At 37.0% G+C, this 25,248-nt stretch overlaps 1 protein-coding gene across 14 annotated transcripts in view; it reads left to right on the top strand.

Annotated features, from left to right (window-relative positions):
• NCKAP5 (NCK associated protein 5) overlaps positions 1-25,248 on the top strand; it is a 1,062,317-nt gene that overhangs the window by 400,795 nt on the left and 636,274 nt on the right. For all 14 annotated transcript variants that reach the window (XR_009009050.1, XR_009009051.1, XM_057551412.1 and 11 more), the window contains one exon: positions 669-742. Coding sequence is in view for 11 of the 14 variants with exons in the window: in XM_057551412.1 (XP_057407395.1) it covers positions 669-742 (74 nt within the window). In the remaining 3 variants the exon portion in view is untranslated. The remainder of the gene's footprint in view (positions 1-668; positions 743-25,248) is intronic.

Raw genomic sequence — 25,248 nt, 5'->3', positions numbered from 1 at the left:
AAACCTTGCCTTTATAACCTCTTAGAAGCCAAAGATTGATTTTCTAAGAAAATAAATAAAAGAAAATAAAAATTAAAGAAAAGAAACACCAAAACCAAATTACATTGTTTTGTTCATATAAGGAGATGAAGGAAAACGAACATGTGATTCATCAATACAAATGAGATGCCCAGTGAATGAAGGCAGTGAATATATAAAGCTTCTATGTAGCTCAAAAATAGTGTTTTTGCTAGGAAATTATTTGTGTAAAACCAGTATAATCAAGACCTGTGTTGTCTAATTTATTCCTCCTCTTCTAAGGTCAACAGCGAAAGTAAGTTTGGCTCACTTCCCTCCCCCACCCCTTACTTTTATATGGCAGAACAGACCACAGTGTAAATGACTATGAAATTTAGCTTTTCTCTGTAAATAAGAGGATTTTTATGCTGACTTGATAGAACTCCATTTCTCTTCTGTTCTTTGTTCATGGAGTGATCACAGGATATGGGGCAAATATTATTCATCCCCAAATGACTATGCATATAAGTCATAGAAGCATCTACTCCTAGAGCTGGGAGGGACCAAGGGGTCATCTTGTCCAAAATCTTCTTGTAGAGATCAAGATGGTCTTAGAATCCTGTGCCTATGGTGATGAGGCCTTATTTGTCTTTGTGTGTCTGTATGTGCAGGAATACACGGACTCCAACAAATACATTGAACATCTGCTGACTCAACTTGAGGAGCAACACAGAAGTCTCTGGAGGTGAGTTAAATCCACATCCTTAACTAATAGCAGCATCTATAAATTTGATCTTGATCACAGAAGCATGGAGTTGGCAAATGGTCTCTTCTACTTGGTGCCAAAAGCACCTTTGGGGGCAAAAATCAGCAGAGGCTACCTAGAGAGTTCCATTCCTTTAATTAAAGTAAAGCAATGGTGCCAAAAGTTGTCCTTGAGTGAAGGACCTGCTCAGAACTGGGAGGATGGTGGAAATCATAACACTTGTCAGGGTCAAGGAATTAATTTGTCCAAGGCCATGCAGCATACTTATATTGTAGAAACTAGGACCCAAATTCTCTGGCCCTTGCCTGCTTAAATATTATTTAAGTTTTTCTATAATTGAAAGGTTGAACACTTCTGCTTAAAACTTCTTAATTCATATTAAAGAATATGTATTTCAAGAATGCTGTAGTATAGGTCTCCCATGTTTAGTTGTTTGTTCTATGTGGTGGGTCCTGATTCTAGGTAAGGAAAGGTATGTGAGAACATTTGTGCAGGTAAATTGGAAAAAGAGGTGAGTATCATAGAAGTCATATTCCCAAGTTATTCATTCACTGAGGCCTCTTGGGAATGGAGATTATTTTGATATTATTATCTAGGTCTTTGGGGTCCGTGTGGTCATGGTCTTCCTAGATGCTAGTATGGTCTCTGAATTCCATTTACTGAATTCCTATAGCTCTTGTTATCTGGAATAAATATGCTAGTGCTCAATTACATGATACCTTACATTGCACAAGAACTGTTTAATATAATTAGCTTTGTCTCCCAGGGGTCAAAAAGCCCCTAACGTCCTTTATTTCTCATCTCCTCATGTCATGGAAGACAGTGCTCTCTCTGTACACAGAGATATTAAGCAGGTAAGTATGACCTAACCCTGTGGATTTCTTGTCCGACCTTATCTAAATCCATCACCCTTGGTCTCTGTACCAGCTGATGCTGCCTGTTCTACATGCACCCTTGTAACAAATCCTAATAACCTTGAAATTCATCTTCTCTGAGGAATTCTAGTTCTTGGGCAAAATGCCTGATATTTTCATTTGTTCTGCTCTTATGTTAGTTTTCCTACTAGAAAACAGATCTGTGGTTATAGTAATAGACAATATTCTATTTCTCTACCTAGAAAAACTGCTGGTAGGATACAACAAAAATGTACAGTTTTCAGGTCTGCTTGCTGCTAAGAGACACATCAGTTAACTTTATATAACTTGTTGCAATATTTGTTAGATTTCTTTTTGGGAGCTCTAACCAGGTTTTCTTTTGTGAACCAGTGTGTTGTATTAATAAAACCAACAGCAGTGTATTTATGGTTATATGCCTTTTAAATTATATTTTCTGTAGATCTACTACAAAGTATGCTTAAAAGGTTATGTAACTGAGTTGTAACATTTTCTTTAAACTATTTGTATAGAATAATTTTACCCTATTTTTCAAAAGAAAAACTGCACAGATGATGAATACCATCTTGATGAGAGAAATTAGAGTTTAATTTGGTCAGTGTGTCTTATACACATCACTGAAGAGGAATAATAGTTTCACAGGTTTTTGAACCAAAAAACCTACATGGAAAAGAATATTTTCCTGCTTTCTTAAGGTGGTTAATAAAAACCTTTGGTTTTCCTCTGATATGATTAAATTAAAATCTCATTTCAGGTGCAAACATAACCTAACATAAAGTAAGAGCTCAGAATTTTGCGGGCAGTCACTTCCATTTTCCTTCGAAGTAGGATTATTGCTGGTGAAGAAGCAAAGCTTTTTATATAGTGTCAGAGGATCTAATAAAAAAGCTTCATTTGAATAACAATAAAGGGCAATGATGACATTTGAATAGTCGGAATAACTACCAGTGAGAAAATGGAAATAGTAGTATTGAAAAGAAAATGAAAACCAATAATAGCAGATTTACATACTATTTATTGAATCGTGAAATTATACGTGATTATATTTTGCAAACAGATCTTGACTGATTTACAGTGATAGGCTTTCTGATGGTTATTACAATATCACAACTGCAACTATAGCCAAATTTTTTATGGTGAACGATTTGTGAGTGACAGTGAGCAGTGGGGATTTTTTTTTTTCTGTTTTTGATTAAATAGTTAAAATCCTTTTTTGAGTTGGGGTAGACTCTGTGATGTGTCGAGCATCATGGGAAAGGCATGTCATGTACATAAGCACAACTAAAGTGTCTGAAGTTAAACAAGCATTCCCATAACTCAGTATACGCTTCTTCTGATTTTGAATATGCCTTTAATTTGTAGCTGTTACAAATTTCATGGAATAGGTTACTTGTCATTGCTGCTGATATTAACTAATGGTCTTCCATTTATACTTAAGCTAACTTAAGTATAGCTTAAAAGAAACTTAAAAGAAAAAATTGAATATTTCGATCTTCCAACAATAATAGTAGCCAGCATTAATTTATGGCCTCAATCTTTGAGGACTGATCAAAACATGGTAAACACATGTCATACTGTTATTGCCTCTTGCTTAATGATAAAAGAATTGGACAAATGGTAGAAGATTGGGTCTAAGAATTAAAAGTCTTATTTTCGTGGAGGAATCTCCTAGTCTTTAATAGTCTTTAGTCACTTTTTTATAGCATAACCATGTGCTGTGACACAAATATATTGCTGTAATCATACTCTCAAGATAACTGGTTATTTTGGGGTCCTGTTTAGTATTCTACTGAAATAGACCTATAATCTATCTCTGGGTTTTCAAATTGCAAAGGAATTCGTGGAGTTCAAATATAGCTGTCTGGCAAAGAGCATTTAGCTCAACTATGTTTTGATACCAGCAGAAAAAAATTTCTGTGAATTCATCTGAAGAAGAGGGTGGAGTCAGGATCTAGAACCTAGTCTAAGACTTGAGTACAAGTCTGGGTGGGTTTAATTTGCTCTGCCTCTCCCTGCTTGATGAGAAAAAAATAAACACACCCAGTGACAACTTGTTTACTAGTCAATGTTGAAATGTGATCATACATTTCTGTACATTTATTTGTTTAAATGAGGAAAGTTAAGATTAGGAGAAAAATGCTCTTTTGTACTTAATGATTTTTGTGTCATCTGTTACTATTTTTATTTGGCTAAATATATCTGTGACTGACAAGAAAGGGTGTGAGAAAACAACTGCTGAGAATGTCTTTCTCCTGATATTTGACAGAAATCTTCATCCATTTGCAGCCTCAGATTGAGTTTAGAACATAGACAGTTGGAAAATACAAATTGAATTCATGAATATTTATGGTGTTAATTACTCTTTCATGTCACATATGTGAAATTATGTATGACAAATAGAAGCAGCATAACACTATAGAAATGGAAATAAGACTGGATTAGAGGTTTTGGAGACATGGACTCTGGTCCTGGCCCATCCAAACTGGCTACTGGGTACATCTCTGAGACTGAGTTTCCTTAGCTATAAAAAGAAGGTATCAATATAGCTAGTATTTAAGATAACTGAGCACTGAGATTACATGAAGCATAGACACAAGAGGGAGGAGATATGGGGATATATGTATATGTATAGCTGATTCACTTTGTTATAAAGCAGAAACTAACACACCATTGTAAAGCAATTATACTCTAATAAAGGTGTTAAAAAAAAAAGGCATTACCTATAAATGACATGTAGAGATAGGTATAATCTTATTTTTCTAGAATAATTATACAGCTGGATCATTATGTAGTATTTAATACATGTCATGGAAAGCTTCAAAGAACGGGGGTAGAAGTGACTAATATAACAGATACCTAAGAGCTTGCCAGTGATTGAACCAGATAATGTCAAAGCATTCATTTCAGATTTTCATAACTTGAATTGCAGACAGAGTTATCAATAGCCTGTAAGTAAGTGAAGAATAAGTAGGTTTGCAAGGCCAAAATTAAATGACAAGATCTGGTGAATGCACAGTGCCAGTTGCCAACCTACAGATGCCAGATCGAAGTTTCATTTGAACAAGCTATGTTTAGGCTAGGGTTTCTCAGGCAGGGCACTGTTGACATTTGGGGCCAGATTACTCTTAATCATGGGGGTGGGGTTGTCCTGTGCGTTATAAGGTGTTTAGCGTAATCCCTAGCCTCTACCCACTACATGCCAGTACCATCCCCCATTGTGACAACCAAAAATGTCTCCAGATATTTTCCAAATGCTTCCTAGTGGCAACATCCTCTCCTCTCCCTGGTAAGAACCAGTGATCTAAAGAATCATCTACATAAGCATTTTTCTAAGCATATCCCAAGAAACACTAGTACACTATGGTACAGATATTTTAAGAAAAATAAAGGTATTCTGTGGTCAGATTTGAGGTATACTAGGTAAAACCGAGCTTTAAGATTTTATTTTAACTGTAGAACTATTCAGAGCCATTTATATTGCTAATATGTGATATGCATATCAAATATAGACTATAAAATATAATTTTGACTCAAAAAAATTCCCAAATCCCATCTTTCTTGGAGCATCTACTCTGACTAAAGGTCTAAGGAACATATTTTGGGAAATGGTGATCTATCTAGTTTGGTAGCCAAATATACAAAAACATAGCTGGTACCTCTTTCTTCATCCTTCTCCCCTTACTTCACAGGTACTAGGATGGGTGACTTGTAAAAGAGCAGCAAATAGTCTGGGTTGTTGGTCAAAGGGGAAGATAGATATGTGGGAAAGCCAATCCCAAGTTCATTACCATTTTTCTGAGGGGCAACCAGGGCCTCAATACCAAATTCCAAGAATCTGAAGAACCATTGATTACAAGCTATGTTTGCCTGGTAAAGCAGTTAACTCCTGCTTCCTGGGGGGAGAAATGGTGGTTCCCTACATCACCAAGAGGAGTTTAATTGACAAGCATGTATAGATCTCTGGGTGCAATAAGAGTCCCTAAGGCCCATCCCTTCCAACAATAAAATGATAGTTTCAGTGTATCCAAAATTCTTCAAAATAGACTTTTGCATTCTGGCTTATTTGTGATCCTTAACCTAAGGAAAGAGATAGAAAAAAAACTGGACAAAAACTTTGTTTTCCTTCCCACCATGATTCAAAATGCTGCTTATCTAAGTAGAGTGAACAGTGCAATAAAATGATCCACATTCCAAATACTCTTTCATGTTCTCCATCATTTGATATATGTATACATTTTGGGGTGGAGATAATTGGCACCAGTGCCTCAAGTTTCCTTCAGCAGTAGTCTTAGTTTTGGTAAAATGTGAGTGACATTAAAACTGCTTACTGAGACGCTACATGCTATCATTCTATCTCGGGGAAAAGAAGATCCTTTGCTAACACGTTATACAGAAATTGTCTTATAGTTGTAAAATAGAGTTAAGAGGCAGAAGCACACATGGCCTGAGAAAAGTCAAGCCCAGAGCCTCTTGGAGATTTACCTTCTGTGTATCTTGGTTCTTAGAATCGAATTGTCCAGGCATCTTAAGAATTAGCACGTCTCTATCCTCAAGGGGTTAATTTACATAGACTAAAGTGATGCTGAGTATTAAACAGGTTGCCTTTGCTAAAACATAGACTTCCACTGGGAGATCTTAATTGGCAACAAGTAAAATTGCTCTGCATGAATTCTTAATGGTGGACACCAAATAAAATAAGAACTGTGATTTGTTTTTTACATCCCTTCAAGAGAAAAAGAGGCTACCTCTGGGGGATAGACTGTGTAGCAGACAAAGAGCTCAGCGCTCTCTGCGAGCAATAAAAGCGAAACCTCATGCTACGCTGACAGAATAACAGTGCGCGGTTTCCCACCTCTGCATCACTGTCTCAGTCTGCTGAGGTCAAAGGAGACCAGGGCTAGCAAGCTTTACATTTTCTTCCCCTCCTCTCAATCCTTGGGCTGGATTTCTAAACCATAGCTGCTTTCTCGGGGCAAGTGCAAGCGTCAGGGCCACCCTGGAAACCCATCAATGTCACTTCTCAATTACCCACCAGGGGTTGTTCCAGAGAGGCAGACAGTCCCAGACCCCTGCCAAGATAAGAGTCTTGTCTCTCAGTCATGCCCTCTGCCCAGCACAAGGGAGAATAAATCAGGGCTCTGGAAATTGGGTATTGCCACATACTTCAGTGGTGATGTCACCCCTGGACGGTGGTGGGGAAAGCTGTGTGCTGAGATGTATCCCCAAGGATTCTTATTATAGACGGACGGTGCTGCTTTTGATGAACAAGGGAGCATGTAGGCTTCTCATAGCTCTGAAGCCCTGGGTGAAGTAACATCTTTATCTTTAAGTAAAGATGTAACATCTTTTTCTGACTTTTGTTCAGTAACAGAAGGGGCTAACAGAACTAAATCCAGAAAGGTATCTGGATTTACCGAATTGGAAGATCACCCAGGTTCATATTTGACCTTTAACTTTAGGATTGATCAACATTATAATTTATTCAGGTGACCTGTATGTGATCTGCATGTTTATCTACTTAAGGAGTTGCCCAGTATTTGAACTCAAGTCATCCGAGGCAAGGAGATACCAAAAATGCCAGAGTGAAACTCTACACTAACTTTATATGTATATGATTTCCTGTCTCTTATAAAATCTGTCCACCCTTTAAACTACAGGGCCATGTTAATCTATCAGAGAATATATATTTAGGTCCCAACTGAATAAATGTACAAAATAGACTCTTTAAAACCTTATGGGTTTTATCTTTGCCTCTTCAGTACAAATCTTGTTTGAAAGAAAAATTCACATACATTTATCAAGACTATTCTACCCCAGGCTGAGTGGAGGAATCTGTAAAACACATTTTAGGAGACTGTCCTTCAAAAGTCCAAAGGTTTCCCCAAGGAGCTGGTGGTTTGATCTGAGTCCTGTGTAGGAGCAGGTCTGGTGGAGTGAGGGCAGATGAAGAATTGGTTATTGGATAGATTGAACTTGGACTGCCTTTGAGACTTTTGAGTATAACTATATGTTAAGATGATGAGAACTTCAGGTTTAGAGCTGTTTATATTTAATAAATAAAACACAGTATAGATAGAGGCATTAGATGAACCCACAACGATATAAAACTGCCCTCTGCTGTAACTGGGGAAACACCCCCACATTAAAGATGGATTTATTGCAACCATGGGAAGCTTGAGTTGAGTAATGTTGTACAAATAGGTTCGTAGATGATCAGAAGATAATTCTAATTCTAGTTTAAATAGGTTTGTGTTCTTCAAGAAACACTCTTAAAGTGCCACAAAATATTTCAACATCAATAGGATTTAGGGGTGACCCAGAGAAATTTACCACTATGTAATCTGAAAAAATTTGGCTTAAACACATTTGTTATTTTTAGATCCATGCTTATCTTAATATGACAGCCAGGAACCTAATGTGATTTATTTATATGAAATTAAAATAAAGAGCCTCAAGCAAAAGGCATTTTGTAGATTTATTGGGGGGTAATAAAGATCACAGATATTCCCTACTAAGCTGAAAGAAGAAAAACTCCAGCAGGCAAAAATATAAATGACCTGCTTGACATAAATGTATGTGTTGACAGTGAAGTACACCCACAGTAAGGAGTGACAAAGTGCCTTTTTTTTTTTTTTAAACTGGAAGGAGGAATGAAATGGGTAATTTACCATGGACGTCTATTTAATTTTAATGGAAAAAAAATCACTAACTTGTTAGTGCATGAGCATACTTGTGATTTTTTTTCCCCCTAAGGGATTGATTGTTAGGATATAACTCTACATATCTCTCTATATGGGTAACTCTGGAGTTTACAGTAGTAAATTTATTTATTTATTTATTGCTTACCTCCCGTTCTTTTTGCGCCTTCTGTATTCAGAGGCCTGGGAGGGAATTTTAGAACCCCACCTCCATCCTTCCATTCTGGCGAGAGATGTTGGAGCCTCTGTGAAATAAGAAAATACAAACTGCATTTTTTTCCCCTCTAAGACTTTCACTATAGTACATTTTGTGCTTTTGTATTACAAATTAGACTTCATAAATAATCCAACAAAGAGTCCGGGATGGAGAGGTTCCCTGGAATCAAAGAATCCAGAATAGGATGAAATTGTAAAGTAGTTGGGAGAAGCACCCTCTAGATTTCCCAAGGCAGAGGAAACTTCTAAGAAGGCAAATGTCTGTTGCAGAGTTGGTTGAGGTTGGCAACCTATGGCTGGTTCCATGGCTCAGGAACCTTCACAAGGTTGCATTATGAGAACCTGGCTTACTTGATGCTCAGTATTTGCACTTGTTGATTAAATATTGTATATGAATTCTCTACGGAGATCAGCCTAGATTTTCACCAAATGTAAGTCTGCCTGAGAGAGAAAGTTAAAGCCACTGCAGATCTCAACTCTGTACTGCTCCATTAGTACTAGATTTTACAAGTAGGGGACATCTCTCATTTAGACCCTACCAGATGCTCTGGTTCTTGCTCCAACCCTCCCCAATGCCCCCTACACACACCCACCAATTAATGACAACTTCACTTCCAGAGAATATTCCAAAATGTAACAGCAGCTCTATCCATACCCTCAATGACCTCTATACCAGTTCCAACCATGTGGCTCTCGATCACACACTGTCTTATTTTTTCATGACAGGGGTCTTGTTCCCCTAAGGTCTTTGACTTGTAGAACCAATCTTCTGTTACCTCACCTCTCTCACAGTGCTTAGCATAAGACATACAACATCAAGCATAACACTTCACTTACTTTGAAAGCATAGAGACAATTGGAAGTATGTTTTAGACATCTTTGTACCTAAGTGACTTAGCATGTTATCGATCCTCCAAACACTTTCCTTAAGCCATTGAAGGAATTGATGATGACTTAAGAAGAGAAATTACTAACAGCTCATGTGTTAATTAGGGATAAGCCTGCCTTTACTGGTAAGTCCATTGCAAGAAAAAGATCAAGCAAGTATAGCAAAAAGTCCTTTGTCTCAGTAGTTTGCCAGTGCTAAAGGGGATCCACAGTTTCAAGATAGTTACTCTTAGAAAGTTAAAGATGGGACACTTAATGAAGATGTGAATGTGTTGTTAGTGATTTATAAAGCTAGGAAGAATGCTTGCTTCACCAGACTTTTATTATGCTTTTTTCAAAATTCAATCCTAAAGTAAGAAGTTTTGAAGCATGTCCTGTCTGCATGATGGGTCACTGCACATCATAGGACAGGCTCCAACTGGTAACAGTAATCAAATATGTATTTCTGTCCCCAGTTTTACTCCCATTATCTACCAATTATATCTTGGGCTGCAAACAACCTTGTTAACAGAAGCAATGAAAGAATATCTCATAATTTTGAAAGAAAGGGATTGAGAGACTATGGGAAGTTAAAAAAAAATCCATGATAAAACTCCAGGCCTAAAATATTAAACTTATCACCTTGGATAAAGTGAGTTGGAGAAAAATTGTAGACACATAGATCAAGTTACTTTTAATAACAGAATCGATAACAGATACACACTACTATATATAAATGAGGCAAACAACAAGGACCTACTGTATAGCACAGGGAACTATACTCAATATCTTGTAATAACCTATAATGGAAAAGAATCTGAAAAAGAATATGTATATATTTGAATCACTTTGCTGTACCCCAGTAACTAACATAACATTGTAAAGCAATTATACTTAAATTTAAAAAAATTAAAAACAGAATTGGGGCCTGACCTGAAAGTCTATAAAGTGGGTACTTGCAGAGAAAATCTTAGAATTTTGTTAAGATGGACACACACTTGAAGTCAAGGGCATTCAGCATAAATAACAATGACATGGGCTGCCAAACAGAGGGCAAGTTTTCAGAGGATTAGTGGCATGGAAGACAGTGGGGGAAAATAAGTGAAAAAAGAGAACAACCAACAACTAAAAGTAAATTATTTTTATTAGCTAAGTGCTTTAGGTAACAAATAAGGGGCACAGTTTCTCTTGATCTCTTAAAATGTTACTGACATCCACTCTAGTCCAGCTGGGGCAGTATTTGGTGGCACAGTGCTATAATCAGGGTCTCTGTTCTGATTGCTTGGTGACTGTGCTCTCCTGCTGCTTAGTTTTACAAATACCATCCCTGGTTCCTTCTCTGCGATATGAAGTTCAGGTCCAGATTCTGCCACTTACTGTGTGGTCCTGGGAAAGTCCTTTCAGCATCCAGAGCCTTGCTTTCCCATTGGTAACAAGACACGGTTAATACAAGTGGTTTCAGCAGTACTTTCTTTAGGATTAACCATCTGTAACTCTTACCAATTACCTTGTAGGCCAAGGGTTGGGTGATGAAGATAGATGTGATAGATACATAGAATTACTGAGAGTTGAAGGTGACAGTTTCCCTTCTTGAAACAAGGCAGAAAATTACTTTTATACACCTGGTTTTCTTTCTGACTCTTGCACTGTGTCTTGGCACGGAACCTTCCAGAGGTAATAAAACAGCATGCTGGCAGACCCAGAGCACCAGAGCAGGGTCAGAGTCTGTGACCACTTTCAAAAGGTTTTGCAGGAAATTGTTGTATTGAATAATGTTTAAGTTTCCACAGAAGTTATGAGCACAGCATGTTGAAAAAAAAAAAAAAAAAAAAGTCAATTGCACATTATTAGAAAAAAAAAAAAGCCGCTCTGGGGTTTCGGTCCCTCTAAAGGGAAACTGCACTGTCTCATGAGCTCTCTTCAGTGTTCCCTGGAGACTCACAGACTCACTGGCTAATTGAAAGCCAACATGTGTATTTACCTGGATTTATTCATTTTTATTATCTAATTGATTTTCCTGTATCTTGGCTTTGGAAATAAAGATATGAATGGGGTCAATTACAGAAGACCAGACTAAAAGAGAAATTCTTTGGATCAGATACACAATTTAGGACTTTGGCCTTTGAACCATTTGTTAACAAGATAATATAATTTAAAATGTACCAAAAGTCGTATCTATCCAAAAATACCTCTCCCACTGGACTGCCTGGAATTCTCATGCTTGGTATAAAGGAAATTGGGTGTCCAGAAAATCACCTCTCAAGTCTGTACTTGCCACCTGAGGGGAGTTCTAGGATTACTCTCTTAGCTCCTGGTAGTATCTTACCAAGGATTAGTTTGCCAAATTAGAGACCTGTGGATATCTGAGTCCTGGAAAATTTTTTAGCAAAGTTAAGCAAAGCATATTTAGAATGGAAGAAAGTCCTAGTGGAAATTTTACAGTACAAATCTAAATATTTCTATTTCTAGCCACACATGTCCCTACCAATGCTGACCTTCTTTATTACTGATTATTCCTACACACACACTCCCTCATTGTCAGTGTCTCTGTTCCAGACAGACAAATCCTACCCATCCTTCAAGATACAGCCTAGGTAGGTCCTCCTGATCTACAACTCATCACATAGATTCCTCAGCCTGCCTGGGCTCCATTTTTTTTTAATCCACCATGAATTTGAGACTGTATCACATTTGTCCACATAATGGTTTACATCTTGCAAAAACTCCAGAATTATCCCATGTACCTCAATTTTGATTCTACAGATATTTTCAGCACCTGTCCTTCCACTTCTGTTATATATCAAATGATGGCTAAGCATAGGGTTGAACATGACAGGTGTTCAGCTAACACATACTAACCGATTTTCTTCAACAGGGAAAATAAAAGTTCTATTCAGTCCTCTTGCTGATAATACTGTATCAAGAGTACTTATTTTAGATGTCAGTTAAGGACATTACAAACCAGAGAGTATCCAGAAGGTCCATGACTAAAATGGTATGAGGTGCTGAATACTAAATTAATAATGGTGAAAGGAATTGAAAATATTTAGTTTGACACATAGAAAACTAAGGGATAGACCTATATAACTACCATATGACCCAGCAATTCCACTCCTGGGTATATATCCAAAAAAAACCAAAAACACTAATTCGAAAAGATACATGTACCCCAATATTCATAGCAGAATTATTTACATGGAAGCAACCTTAGTGCCCATCAGCAGATAAATGGGTAAAGAAGATGTGATACACACACACACACACACACACACACACACACACACACACAATGGAATACTATTCAGCCATAAAAAAGAATGCAGTCTTGCCCTTTGCAGCAACATGGATGGATTTGTAGGGCATTATGCTAAGTGAAATAAGTCAGACAGACAAAGATAAATACTGTATGATGTCACATGTGGAATCTAAAAGATACAACAAACTAGTGAATATAACAAAGAAGAAGCAGGCTCATAGACGTAGGAAACAAACTAGTGGTTACCAGTGGGGAAAGGGAAGAGGGAAGGGCAATATAGGGGTAGGAGATTAAGAGGTACAAACTACTAGGTATAAAATAAGCTATAAGGATATTGTATAACACAGGAAATATAGCAAATGTTTTATAATAACTATAAATGTGGCATAACCTTTAAAAATTGTGAATCACTATATTATATACCTATAATTTATATAATATTATACATCAACTATACTTCATTAAAAAAGAAGTGCAGTGAGTTATCTTGTGGAGACGGGATTAGCAGTATCCTGGGATATTCAGTAGGACAGATCTGGTTAACTAGTTGTCTAGGTTAGAACCTGAGGGATGGCAACTCAGCGCTAGAAAGAAATGTCCTCTGTTCTGTTCTCTAACATGGAGGAGGGTGTTCCTGGGATAGTGAGCTCTGTGCCAGTGCAAGTGTCCAAGCAAAGCCTGGGAGACCATCTTTCAGGTATCGTGTCCGGTGGATTCTGCTACAGCGGATGGAGAGAGGCCAGGTGCCCTTCGTGTTGGATGACTCTCTGGCCCGAACGCCGCCAACAGCATCTCTACTTGCAATGACTGTTTCCTCTTCTGTGTACCATCCCTTTGAAATATTAAGACAGTTTGATATGTTTGGCCTCAGTCTTCACTTTTCCAAAGGAAGCAGTGTAGGTTCTTCCATTGCTACTCATACAACTTACATGTCAGACCCCACTTACTCACCTACTGGACTTATTTCAGTTTGTCAGTATTCCTCTTAACATGTGGGGCTCTAATATAAACATAATGTATTTTATTACAACCAGATTACAAGTCCAATTTCAGTCATCCTTTGAGAGAGGGTTATTATTCTAACTATGATTTTTCCCCCAGGGGTACTAATTGTTAATAACCTTTAGGCAAAATACCTAAAATTCCAGCATTGCATCACGCATATTCAGTTACTCTCTTGTGGACTCAAAGAATATAAATCATTATTTCAAGAAAGCACAAGGAGTTTTTTAAATTTAGAAAATCTGTTCTCTTTTTCTCCACTGCTCCTTTATTCCCTGACTTTTGAAAATTGTCTTGTCCTGTTTCACATGTCTTTTCCAATGCCAAGGCTTTATTTATGGTTAAGAGGTCAGAGAAGAATTAATAATTACAAGTAAATTAGGTCATTCCTGACCTTGGTAGAACTTTTATTGGACGATTACTCTGGCCTTCAGAAGGAAGAAGGGAATGAGTTTCAGATTATCACCGAAATGAACAATTATTAATTTAACATTTATAATCCCAAGGTTAAGGAATATTAGGAAGGATAATGCTAGAAAGATAAAACTCATGAGAAAGTATTTTAGAGTACAGCCGAAGTGAATGGAACTACTGGATAGTCTGCTTAAGACAGAGATCAGAGTTGGGCATTGTAGATGTTGTCTGGGTTCACATTTAGATTTTTCCAATTTCAGCCATATTATGACAGTGGTATGCGCAGTTTACAGAGGGAGGGATTGCTACCCCGCTATCCAGGGTCAGAAGGATGGGAGGTAGGGGAAGATACCACTATTTGAAGATACATTATGCTGAGTTTCATATCATTTATTTTGGAAATCCAATTCCACTGCCTGTTCTTTGTGCGTGACCCCGAGGTTTATTTCTGGCCCATTTATGATGGTAGCAGGAGAGTTTATTTTTCTGGCTTGATGCTAAACCATTGTTATAGACATTCCATTTCCAGGCAGTTTCAAAGTAGAACTGTTATCTCCCTCCTCCTAATTTTAAAGTTAACATTTGAAAATCACTTTCAACTTCAGATAATGAAAAATGGTTGTGTGAAGTTTGCATTCATCTTTGTCCTAGTGGTAGAGATTCTGCAATAAATACAACGTAGATTATTTTCCTTGTCAAAAGGCTGCTAGACATTGGAGTAAATTAATTAGCTGGGACCATTGTCAGATGTGGATGTCCTGATATTGTCACAGAGAAGGAATGAGCTGAGACTGGGTGAAAGGCAAAAGCTGATTCACTTGCTAGCAGGAAACATTCTGAGCGAGTCACTTAGGGTGGCTTGGGAAAATCATTTTGGAAACCAGATAGGTACATGTGATAGTAGACTTCTGACATTTCTGAGCCAATGAGATCTTTTTCCCAAGAAACGTGCAATTAAACTCATTCAATAGTGGATTGGAAATGGTAGTGTTCTAGATATAGGTCTAATATAAGGCCATGCTATAATGCAGTGAGAAGAGATTTTTGAATTGCTGCATGGATATTTGCATATGTTGATGGGAAAAATCACAAAAGGGTCAGAGGTTCAGGATGTCTGGAAGGTTTCCTGCTTCTGAGTTGAGGAAACCAAAGAAGAAAGTGTGGATAAATCCTTATGAAAACTTTCTCTTGGGATTTCCAAGAGCTGATTCTTCACGTAAAGTTAGAATGTGCAAATATCCTTTATGCTCCTGTTTGGGAACAAGAAGTTTTAGATAGAGCTGTCTTGGTTGCTACAGAGTCAAAGATTTGTTCCTTGAATGTCCATCTTCTATTCACAAACCCAGTAGGCTTGCAGTTTCTCGTGGCATCCAAAATGAGGTACTTGGAGGCTTTCACAAGTGGAAGCAAGAATTGTCATGGTGCATCGTGGCCCTGTGCCATCTCTGTCTTTGGCAGAGTTGGCAAAGCAGGGCTTCCTTGATGTTCATTTCAAACACTCATAACATGACCCAGACATTGTATTTTTTATTATTAACTGTATGGGCCTGTCGTTAATTGACACAGACATTTAGAATTTGTATTTCTAACTTCCCCCACCTCTTGTTTATGTTCCATAAACATAATCCCTACCTTGTGCAGTAGGGCTTCCTTTTATTTGGCCAAAACACACACAGGCTTCAAGTGGTGACCCCTCCATTAGACATTTAGGGTTTAATGAATAATTCCATGTTTACTCAGATTACTTACGATTTTATGGCTATAAGTCACCTTGCTTCTGATATGGAATATTCACAGAAAAATCATAAGAGTAGCTCTGGACTCATGTTTGTTTTCTTGATTCTTTTGTCCTTTAAAGCAACTGTACATTCAGTATTATGACAGGAGTTCTAGTGTCGAGTCTGGCACTCTGTAAATGTGGGTCAGTCATTTGCTTACTTGACCTTCCATCTCTAAAGCAGAAATTTGGGCTGAAATTTCTTTTCAGCTCTACGATCTTTTGAACTTGTGACCACCTAGGAAAACGTAGACTGTGGAGCTTACATTTGAAGACTACAGAAATAAAATTCAAATCAAATAGCCATTTTTAAGTTGTAATTAATATTTTGGGGAAGGAATAACAGGGAGTTTTAGAAATATAGACCGATTGTGGAAATCAGACCTTCTAAAGTGTGCTGCTGAATTATTACTTGTGGGTGAAAAAACAACAAAGCTCCTTTTACTTGTTAAAATTTATTTCTCCTCTACCTCCTCCAAGTGGTCACTCTTATTCAGTTTATGGTCACTCATGATATATCATTAGCTTGGTATTCATTACATCCTTCCACTTTCATCACTCTTCTTTAAAATCTCAATTAAAATGCTGTTTCCTCCAAAAAGTATTCCCTGATTTTCTACTGAAAATGGATCTCCCCTCCTCCTGTGTGCTCATAAAATTTGGCATATGTATGCAGTGTAGAATTTATTTCATTCTGATTTATGTTATAGGTGGGTTAGTAACTTTTCTGTCTCTCTTGTTATTAGCTCATGGAAGAGGAAATCACGTCTGCTCATCTCCTTATCTGGTACCTAACAGTCCAGAGTTGTTGGACTGCGTATTGCTGCATGGGTGGTCATGGGTGGATATCCGGTCATAGATTCAGAGCAGTCGTACTGGTGCCAGTGCTGAGGCAACAGCTCCGATAGGAATGAACAGTGCCATCAGTCCACCGGTTGCTGTGGTCTACATAGGACGGGAGCTGACTACACATCCTGGACACTAGTTCTTGGTTCACTATCTCTTTCTTCCCATTTCTCTTCTTTCGGTATTGCCTTTGCCCTTTCTAATGGGAGTCTTCTACTTTAACTCTCATATTTAGTCTGATGGAAGCCTTACAAGCCACTTATTAAAAGGGATTCATTCATATACTGTATTACCCAAATGTATATATACTATACACTAGTCCTACCCAGCACCTTCCACTCACTGTGTCTGTGTTTTACGTTCATACCCTAAATTCATTCTCTGACCATATTTCACAAGACCTATTGTCAGCTTGGTGTCTTTATCCCCCTGGTCCTCTAGCTTCTGTTAAACTAATTCATTTCCTCATTAATGGCATGTCTCTTGCCTCCAGGATCAATATTACTTAGAAGGAAGACCTAGCATTCTGATTTCTTTCATCAAGAATACTTCTCATAGGCCTCTCTGCTGGGCCCGAGTCAGCATTCCTAAGGCTGCCCTCCTCTGTTTTTGGCTCTGAAGAGCAGTGTGGCAAGTACAAAGCTTGAAATAAAATGACAAAAATAACACTTTACCATATGTCGATACTCTTCTAAGAACTTTATACGTGTTAACTCATTTAATCCTCACATTTCTATGAGGTTTAGTATTTTCATTTTACAGATGAGCAAAGTGAAGCACGAACATTTAACGAGCCTGGCCTGAAGGCTGAGTCCTTAATCATTAACCTAAATATTCAATGAGTTGTTAATAAATATTTCTACTCTATCCCTTATGTGCACATGATGGGATTGCAACTTCTGCTCCCTTGTGGTTGGACAGGGTCATGTGACTCATTCTGGCCAATGAGTCCTTAGCAAAAGTGACATTCCAAGTTGAAGCATTTATGGTGCAAGTGCAACCCTCCAACGTGCTCTTTTGTTCTGGCATGTCAACCAGCAATGCCCAAGATGGTATTTTATCTAAAGCTCGGGACATAGAATGACTACCATGAGCAGAGGCCCCTGCCAACATGTAGTGTGAGGAAGAAATAAGCTTGCATGTCAAGCTATGGGTATCTGGGGGTGGTTTATTACCATAATCTATCCTTACCGTAATCTATCCTTTCCCAAATAGTATAAAGGCAGAATCCACAGATTCTCTGTGAAGACTAGAAGATATTTCCTAGAAACTAATAATTTATTATGGTGCTACTTTATTTCAATCCCTTATATGCCAATTTCAGCTTTAGACTTTTCCTTTATTTTATCCCCAATATATCTCCAGAATGTATCTCCAAATTCTGTTCCTTTCATAAGAAACTCTGGGACCCATTCTTTGTAATATTCCTTTAAATTTACTGTAATTGAAAAAGAACAGATACATGTATATTTATAACTGAATCACTTTGCTGTACACCTGAAACTAACACAACATTGTTAATCAACTATGCTCCAATATAAAATAAAAAATTTTTAAAAATTACTGTAACTGCCCAAAGAGTAACCTTACAATTTTAAGATTTTATAGGATAATCTAGAAATTTGATAAATCTTATATTCCTAATTCATAAAAATAGATTGAAAAAAGTTCATGTTTACATTTTGGGGAAATACAATAATCTTGAATGCACAAAGGACAAAATGAAACTATAAAAGCAACTATAACTGTCTTTGTAAAGGAAGTTATAGTAGATATCCATTCATTAGGAACACTATTTTAATTATTGGAAAGTATTCTTAGCAGTAGTTATTGCTGGCTTTAGAAAGTTAATTTAGGTTTATTTGAAAAGTTAATTAGCTAAAATGACTCCTCTTCTTACTATTAAAAATGGAATGTCTCAGATTCTGCAGGAGTATATATGCTGTAGAACAACTTATATCGGAAACTTGAGGGCTCATTAGAATTTATAATATGCATTTAATTACCATAGTTGTTTCAAAGTGTGACTCAAAATTATAATCATTAGCAGTCTTTTAAAGTATAGTTATTCATGTTTATAGTTAGAGCTTGTAAGAGGACAATATTTTCTATAGTGGGGGGTCAGCAAATTTTTAAGGGCCAAATGATAAATATTTTCTGCTTTACTGGCCATATCCTTATGGTCACTTTCACAACTACTCAAATCTGTAGCTGGAGCTGAAACAGATATGACTTTGTTCCAACAAAATTTTGTTTGGTAAAATAGGCAAGATTTTGCCTGTGGGTACCAACTCCTGATCTAGAGTGAGTTTTTAAAAATCTTGCTTGTGTTGTGTTGCAACCTTCTACATACCAACTCCTGTATAAGTAAAGAAGAACTGTGGGTCATCATAACTATGATTTTGTATCTCCATGTCCTTCTAAGGCATCCTTTAGAGCGGTTCTGCTAAGCCCCGGGGCACTTAAAGGTCCACAGGTCTGGTGGTTAGGGTGCTGAACAGTGGATGAGGAAACCTCATAGCCAACCCTCAGTTCTCTCTATAAATCCCTTGTGTGGTCCTAAATGTAATGTAAGCCCAATTTCCCCATCTATAAAGCAAGCAGGAAGAGTGGTTCCAGGCTCCTTTCAATAATCATATTTTTCTATGCTTCTATTATGAGAAACATCAAAAAATGGAAACCCATAAATCATCAGGTAAAAATTATGAGGATTAATAAGATACTTGTAAAATTCTTTTAGCACCTAGTGAGAAAGATACCTCATTGGTAACTTTTGATAGAGATTCGCTCAAAAATATGTTTATATTATTTTCATAGGACTGCATTCTATAGGTTGTTGGAAAACCATAGCCGCTATCCCCATGCTAGAGTAGAGGATTGGATAATGAATTTCCTACATGCAAGTTTAGTTTAAATACATTCCACCGTCCGCCTTATGCAGCCATTTCAGACATGTGAGGATGCTGATCTGAGCCCTGAATTTGATGGGCTTAGGCCAACTTAAAATAAATGTGTGTGCATGAGGGGAATTTCCCCCCCTTCTTTGCACTTAGGTTATTATTTTGCTTATAGGTTCCCAAATATAAAGGGAACATATGGGTCTATAGAGGTACAATAACACACATTATATATATACATACACACAAAGTAATATATGTGTATGTGTATATGTACATTCATACACACACACACACACACACACACACAAATTTCAGAAGACAGTCTAAAGACAGGATCTGAATACAAACATAAAAGATCCAGAAAATAAGTTGTTAAAATGTGAAATCATGAAACTTTTTTGGTTCAAAGGCCACAGACTTTTGATTTTAAAAACCTGGCACAGTATCTGATTAATAGTTGCTTAATAAATGATGGTTAAATAAATAACTATATTAATGAAAGAACACGAATCTTTACGTTTCAAAAAATGGAACAATTGTTAGAGCATGTATGTGTGTTTATCTGTATTGTTACCAAGCCCCAGGAGAATAAACAGGCACTACTTAAGCGACTTCCATTTATAAATTTCATTAATGACAATAATGCTGTCATAGAACAATGATCTGCTCAGTTGTGACTGCAAAAGTGGAGCAAGTCCAGCGGAATCGTGCCCTAAGTGGCTGTGCTGAATTCAGCCCTGTGCCCTAGCCTCCGAGGTTTACTTATTGAAGAAACCAAATGTCCCTAGTTAAGACTGGCTGGGATAAAACAGAAACTTCATAAGAACCATGAAAAAAGTAGAGTAGACAAAAATCTTGGATAAATCCAAAATTAATAAGCCATATAGTGTTAGTTATATGAAAGCTTTATTCCAGAATGAAATTTCTTACAACAAATGATTGTTTAGCCCTAATAATTTTCAAATCAGTAAACGTTTATTCAGCGCTACTACACAGAAAGTAGTGTAGAAACTGTCCAGAAAGGATTACAAAATTAAGTAGTGCTTTATAACCCAACCCAAAAGGTAAGCCATAAAATAAGGATAGGGAAAAAGATGGAGAGTAAGGATAAGTTAGAGATATTTTAAGCAACAATTTACAGTTACAAACAATTCATATGACAATGAATAATCACGTGGTTATGTATTTTTATTTTGCTGGAAGTGTACTTCCATTTAGGGAAAATTCCAAAAAGTGAGAATTCTCACCCAAATGATAAATATACATGGAGATTTGCTGGACGTTGCCAAATTTTCCTCCAAGAAGGTCACACCAGTTTACATTTTCACCAGCAGTGTGTGAGACTGTGTGTTTATGCAGAAGTCTCCCCAATACAAAGAGTTATGACACGTGTAAATTTTCTCCAGTCAGATAGATAGACAAGAAGTGGTATCTCAGTGCAGTTTTAATTTGCATTTCTCTAGTTATGAGTGAGCATGAACCTCTCATATGTTCAAAGGCCAGTTTCATAATTTTTGGTGCATTGTCCATGACTTTTGCTCATTTTTCTATTAAATTTTTGGCATTTTCCCCTTAATTTAAGAGTTCTTTGTATATTAGGGATATTAGCCCTTATCTATGATATATTACATGTATTTTCTCCCAGCTTGTCAATAGTCTTCTGATTTTGGGGGGTTTGTTTTGCTCTGTGTATTAGGCATGGTTAATACCCCTCAAAGATGGCCATGTCCTAATTTCCAGAAGCTATAAACATGTTACCTTATGTGGCAAAATGTACTCTGCAGATATGATTAAATTAAGGACCCTCAAGTCATCACAAGGATCCTAAAAGCTAAGAAATATTCTTGCCTGTGGTGAGAGGGATATATGACTATGGAAAAAAGATCAGAGAGCTGGAACATCGCTGGTTTTGAAGGTGGAGGAAAGGGCCATGAGCCAAGGCATATAGGCAGCATCTAAGAAGCTAGAAAGGCAAGGACACAGATTCTCCCCCAGAGCCTCTGGGAAGCAGTGCAGCCCTCCTGACAATGAAGCCAACTTTGATTTTAGACCAGTGAGACCAGTCAGAATTCTGACCTACAAACTGTAGGGTATTAACTTTGTGTTGTTTTAAGCCACTAGGTTTGTGATAATTTGTAATAACAGCCATATAAAACTAATATACATGCTACTTTAAAAAATTCAGGTAGTCAAATTTATTAATCTTTTATTGCATCTGGAGTTTGAATCATTTTCAGATAACCATTCCTTTCACCTAGGTTATAAAGACATTCACATGTATTTTTTTTTTCTATTTGTATGGTCTCATTGTTACGTTTACATTTAGATTCCTACTGTATTTGGTGTATTGTTTGAGGTATGAATGCAATATTCTTTATGGTTAAGTGGCCAACCAGTTGTCCCAACATGGTTTATTTAAAAAGTTCATTTTTGGACCCAGTGATTTGAGGTGCTGTCTTTATCATACATGTATTTCTATATGAACTTGGGTCTGTTTCTGGACTTTGTCCCTGCTCTGTTTATTCACACACCAGCACCACACTGTTAGGGTCTCTGACCCTCCACGCAGTCAAAACTCCCTATATAGTTGTCCCACCGCATCCAAGGGTCCCTCCACATCTTTGGATTCAACCAACCCTGGATCACTTACTACTGTAGTATTTACTATCAAAAGAAATCCGTGTGAGTGGACTTGTGCAGTCCAAGCCCCTGTTGTTTTAGGGTCAACTGTAGCATGTTTCCTGTATGGTAGAATTATTTTTCCCTTTATGCCTTCTCTTTCTCAGTGTTTTCCTGGCTATTCTTGCAAGTTTTTCATATGAACTTGAGTATTAACTTGTCTTAACTTTTGGAGTATTAACTCCAAAAGAAACTTGTTGGTATTTTTATTGGAATTGTGTTAATTTTATACAGTAACTTAGAGAAAACTGACATTTTACAATGTTGAATCTTTCTATCATAGAACAGTGAAAGACTTCTATTTCTCCAGTTCTATTTTTGTGACTTTGAGGAATTTTAAAGTTTTCCTCTGGTTTTGTACATTTCTTTGTATGATTTTTCCTATTTTATCTTCTTGGTTGGTAATGTAAACGAGGTTTTCTGTACTAGTATATCCTCTGTCAGGTTATTATGTCTATGGAGGTGGTTGATTTCTGTATATTAATTTATACTAAATCTGAATTTTTAATGTTTGAGTTAATTTCATCATTGATACACATCTTTTCCAGGCATAATACCATGTCATCTGCAAATATAGTTTTTACTTTTTCTTTTCCAATGCTTTTGCCTCTATTTGATTTATCTTGTATAATTGCACTGACTACAATATAATGTTGACTAGGAGTGGAGTTAGGGGGTATCCTTCCCTTGTTCCTGATTTTACTAGAAATGCCTCAAATACTTCTCCATTAAGTGAGATACTGGTGTGAGGATTAAGGGCCTGTGTGTGTGTGTATTTTATCATGTTAAGAAAATATACATCAATTCCTATCTTCTTGCGTTTTCATCAGGGAAGACATTAAATTTTGTCAAAGGTTTTTAGATATCTATGTAGGGAATCATGCAATTTTTCTTATTAGATTAATTGGTATACTATATTAATGAATTAATACCAAGCTAAATGCAAGTGGCCTTTGGTCATGGTATATATCTTTTAATACATTGTTGCATTGTTTTGCTCGTATTTATTTAGTATTTTTTTATTGATATATATAGTGACATTGATATATGTTTTACTTTTGTTTTTAAATTGTATTCATCAGGGTAAATTGTTTTCTTAGTTCCTGCTGCTGTAGAAAAATACCACAAACTGGGTGGCTTTAACAACAACAGTAATTAACTTCTCACAGATTCGGATGGAGGCTGGAAGTTGGCAGTCAGGGTGGCAGCATGGTTGGGGTATGGTGAGGGTCCTCTTCTGGGTTGCAGACTGCCAACTTGTCCTTGTGTCCTCATGTTCGCTGTATCCTCATAGGGTGGAGGGCCGAGGGAGGAAGCAAGCTCTCTCTATAAAGTTCCTAATCCCATTAATGAGGGCTCACCCTCATGACTTCATCTGATCCTAATTGCCTCCCCAATGCCCCACCTCTTAATAGCATCACATTGGGGCGTAGGGTTTCATCATATGAATTTATTGTGAATGAACACATTCAGTCCTTTAAAACTGTCTGTGTTATACTTGCTTCATAAAAATAATGAGAAAGTTTTCCTTCATTTTCCATGGAAAAACAATGGAATATTGGAACGGTCTGATCTTGGGGATTTGTTAGAATTCCCCAGTGAAACCACTGGACCTGTGTTTTTTGTTTTTTGGTAGGATAGAATATTACTTTATTTCTTCTAGAAAAGTTGATCTAATTTAGCTTTCTATCCCTACTAGAGCTGATTTTGGTGTCTCTTCCAAATAATTATTCCATTTTATCTATTTTAAAATTTATTTGCAGAGAGATGAGATCTGTAAAGAAGCCTCTTATATTTAACTTTTTTTCTGCTTCAGTGGTTATTTCCTATTTGTCATTTATTATCTTGTATATTTGTACCTTCCTTTTCCATGCCACCTTTTTTTAAATTTTTTAATTTGATCAAGTTATGTAGCGGTCAATTTAAAAGAAACAAGCTAGATTTGGATTTTTTTAACTAGGTTTATTGTTTTTCTATTCTCAACTTCATCACACTTTGCTCTTACCTTTGTCTCCTTCCTGTGCTTTCTTTGGTTATTTTTCCTTTTTTGGCCTTCTGAGCCAAGAATTTAGTTTATTTATATTCTTTAATTTTTATTGTTAAATGTGCTTAGGAGCTATTACTTTTTTCTGTGACCGCAGCTTAAAATGTAGTTATTATTATTTTTTAGAAAATTTAAAATTTTAGTTTGAATTCTCTCATTCAAAAGTTGCTTAAAAGTTAGTTTTCTAATTCACAGGAGGGAGGGCTTTTACATTTTTTAATTTGTTGATAATTTATTGTTTTATTGCATTTTATCTGCAATTTCTACCTTATGGAACTTACTGATGTTTACTTTGAGACTTAATATATAATGACTTTCCCCCCAGTTTTCTTGAGATATAATTGGCATACAGTACGATATAAGTTTAAGGTGTACAGCATAATGATTTAACTTACATACATCATGAAACGATGACCACAGTAAATTTAGTGAGCACCCATCATCTCCTATAGATACAAAAAAAAAGAAAAACAAATTTTTTCCTAGTGATGAGAACTCTTAGGATTTATTCTAACAACTTTCATATAAAATGTACAGCTGTGTTAATTATATTAGTCATGTTGTACATTACATCCCTAGTACTTATTTACCTTATAATTGGAAGTTCGTACCTTCCGAAGGACAGGAAGACAAGGACAGTGTGAGTGGCAGCAATCTCCCGATGGGCTAGGCCAGCTCCCGTTGGCTGGACTTGACACAGGCAGGCCAAAGGGCCAGGCTTGGTGATGGAGCGGAGTCTCTTCTGTTTTTATCCCCCTCTTTCCCCTGCCGGGCCTGGCCTCCTCCCACGTTCCCTGGCTGGGCCGGTGGGCAGCCTGCCTCAGATGGAGCTCCCTGCTGGTGGCTTGCAGAGAAGAGGCCTCTGTGCCCAGCCGACCTGATGCTCCCAGGAG

Source organism: Balaenoptera acutorostrata, chromosome 8 (genome assembly GCF_949987535.1).
Source record: "Balaenoptera acutorostrata chromosome 8, mBalAcu1.1, whole genome shotgun sequence".
Lineage (NCBI taxonomy): Eukaryota > Metazoa > Chordata > Mammalia > Artiodactyla > Balaenopteridae > Balaenoptera > Balaenoptera acutorostrata.
The sequence above is the reverse complement of the archived record's forward strand: the minus strand, read 5'-3'. Positions and strand labels throughout refer to the sequence as shown.